This window comes from Plasmodium cynomolgi, assembly GCF_000321355.1.
Source record: "Plasmodium cynomolgi strain B DNA, scaffold: 0265, whole genome shotgun sequence".
Classification (NCBI taxonomy): domain Eukaryota; phylum Apicomplexa; class Aconoidasida; order Haemosporida; family Plasmodiidae; genus Plasmodium; species Plasmodium cynomolgi.
In genome coordinates this window covers 1-2,779 of record NW_004192815.1, presented here as the reverse complement: position 1 = coordinate 2,779, position 2,779 = coordinate 1, and the positions used below count along the sequence as shown (strand labels likewise).

At 21.4% G+C, this 2,779-nt stretch overlaps 1 protein-coding gene across 1 annotated transcript; it reads right to left on the bottom strand.

Moving 5' to 3' along the window:
• Positions 1-1,498: 1,498 nt before the first annotated feature.
• PCYB_003290 (CYIR protein) lies at positions 1,499-2,601 on the bottom strand (the record flags this gene model as incomplete). The annotated part of the gene is made up of 2 exons (XM_004227750.1): positions 1,499-1,669; positions 1,789-2,601. Coding segments are annotated over 2 exons (984 nt in total), but the record flags the coding sequence as incomplete, so codon positions are not given.
• Between the last annotated feature and the right edge of the window lie 178 nt (positions 2,602-2,779).

The following is a 2,779-nucleotide window of genomic DNA, read 5'->3' as shown; positions in this document are numbered from 1 at the left end:
AAAATTAATAAATTATATAACGTAAAAATTACATATTTTTAACAGTCGTATAAATTTATAATTATTTATATTAATCAACATTATCTATATAAATAATAATATTAGAATAATCGTAAGTATAAATTATTACATATAAAGCAGTAATCATGGGATTCATGTTAAGTTACATGGTTCCCACTATTTGCTTATTATTTGAAGATAATAATGATTATATAAATAATGAACATATTTTTACAGTCGTGCAGGTAATATTTTGAATAATAACAAAAGATTAATGAATAATATCATGATTTAAGAAAATTTTTATTTTACAATTTAATTTTTGTATTTATTTTATAATTTTTATTATTTTATAAGGAGAAACAGTTAAAGCACAAAAAAAAAATTATATTATGGATAGCTAAAATATCTAAAGGAATTATATATATATTTAATTTATGCTTATAATAATTAACTATTGTAACATTTATTGTAATTCATTAATTATTTTTATGTTATTTGATTTTTTATGCAGTAATAAAAACAGCTTTATTAAAATTCTGTACTAATGCATAATAAATATACTGGATATAATATTATTATTATAATTAAAATTTATACATGCTACAGGAAGTTTAATTTACATTATTTTTCCTATTAGTGACAATATAATATTTTACATCTTCTCAGTTTATCAATGCATAATTTTTCCTTTTATAGTTTTATCAATTAAATTGTATAATATAAAGCACTTTTAATGTCATTGTGGAAATAATTTTTCATATTTTTCCATATATAATAGGATAAATAAAAAATATATAGTATTTGTGATATGTAAATTATTATGATTCCTTGTAATATTTAATTATATTCATAGAGATGCATAAAATTTTGAATTCTTTATAATTAATTTTTGTCTTTAATCATTAACATTACGGAGTTAGCTATTTCTGAATAATACTAGTCTAACTGGACTTATTATATTTTTTTAAAGATATCATTTTAAATTTCATTTAATGCTTTATTACGTTTATTTATCCCACACATGTAGATAAAGAACACTTTTTGTAGAATTTGCTCTATGTTATATTACTATTTAATTATATAATATTGATGTTGATATTTTTGGTATGCATTTATATGTGGCATTTATTAAGTATGAATAATAATATTAATAATTTACCATAAGTTATTTATGATTTTTATAAAATTATTTATTATTAATAATGTATAAATCATTACATAGTTTTTCATCTTTAATCCTATATATTTTCTGTAGTTTCTTTAATAGAAGTACATATATTTCACGTTATTATAATTTATATATACATTATGTTTTTCTTTATTTTATTTTATTTTATGTCTCACCCATTTACCTTTTCTATTTCTTATTTCGTAAATATCATGCTTGATTATAATTTTCATTTTTATCCTATGTAACATTTGTTTTACCATTTAAATGATCATTTCAGTACTTACTTGTGCTCTTAGTGTAAATAATATGCTTACTTTATATATATTATTCATTATGGTCAGAATTATACATTATGTGGTAGCTCTTATTATCAAAATTAATTTCACCTTTTCCAGAACTATTTAACAGTAATTCTCGTTCGTTTCTTTTCATATTTTCCATTAATTTATTTTTTCTGAATATTTTAGTATTTATCCATGAACCCAAAGGAGTAAACTATATTAGAAACAACAGACAATATTGAGGATATAATTATTCATTCTTAGCAATTTCTCATTATAATTTAATATAAATGTCCTCACATAATGACAATGTATAAAATATGTTTTTTTTACCCTATATATCGTTATTAGAAGTATAACAAATCCTAAAAAAGTACCTATAAGAGTTCCTGTAGAGTTGGATATTACTGCATCATTTTTTCCTTCTTCTTCTTTTTCTTCTTCAATTTCTGCTCCTCGTTTAGCTCTAATAACATTTGCATCGCCTGCTGGAAATTTATCAATTTCGGTAGGTTGAACGCATTCTAATTTAGTTAAAAAATCATTCTCATTACACCATTCTTGAAAATCAAGAGAATAAGGACAATTACCACTCCGTTCTTGACAACACTCTTCTTTATAATTATTATATATTCCTTCAATATAACTGTAGTACTTTGGGCATACCTCCCATAATTCATTATCAGAATTCATTAAATTTTGAATATTGTTTTTATTTTTAATATAATCATATAAGTCTTTCCATTTTTTCCATAAATCCAGGCTAATATTTCTTTTATAATAATAATTGCATTGATTTTGCGATGATTCTTTATTAACAAAATTTGATACAGAAGAAAATCTTCTAACAATAGAATTCATTGCGTCAGGTTGGACGTTATGTTGCGAATACAACATTTTTCTTATTTGATCATTTGTCCAAAAATTTAAATATCTACAGCGCTCTATGTTATCTTTTGTGTCATTTAATATTGTCGATATTTCTTTTAAATTTCTTGCAAACCTCCCACAGAGTTGGTAAATCCCATCGTATTTAGAGAATTCACGTTTCGAATAGTTACAATAATGAAAATATTTGCTATGAACTTCATGTTTATTTAATTCATCATATAATTTATATGAATTTAACTTTCTTAAAATTAATTCCTAAAAAATGTGTAAAAGGTAATTCATTCTATAAGCACAGCAAAAATATTTTTATTTTCTAAAAATATATAAATAAATTATGATAAAAATTTAAACTATAATCTATAGGTTGTTAGTAGCAATTAGAAAAAAAATTCTATATACTTCGTAATCAATATTAGAATCACCTTTCATTCTT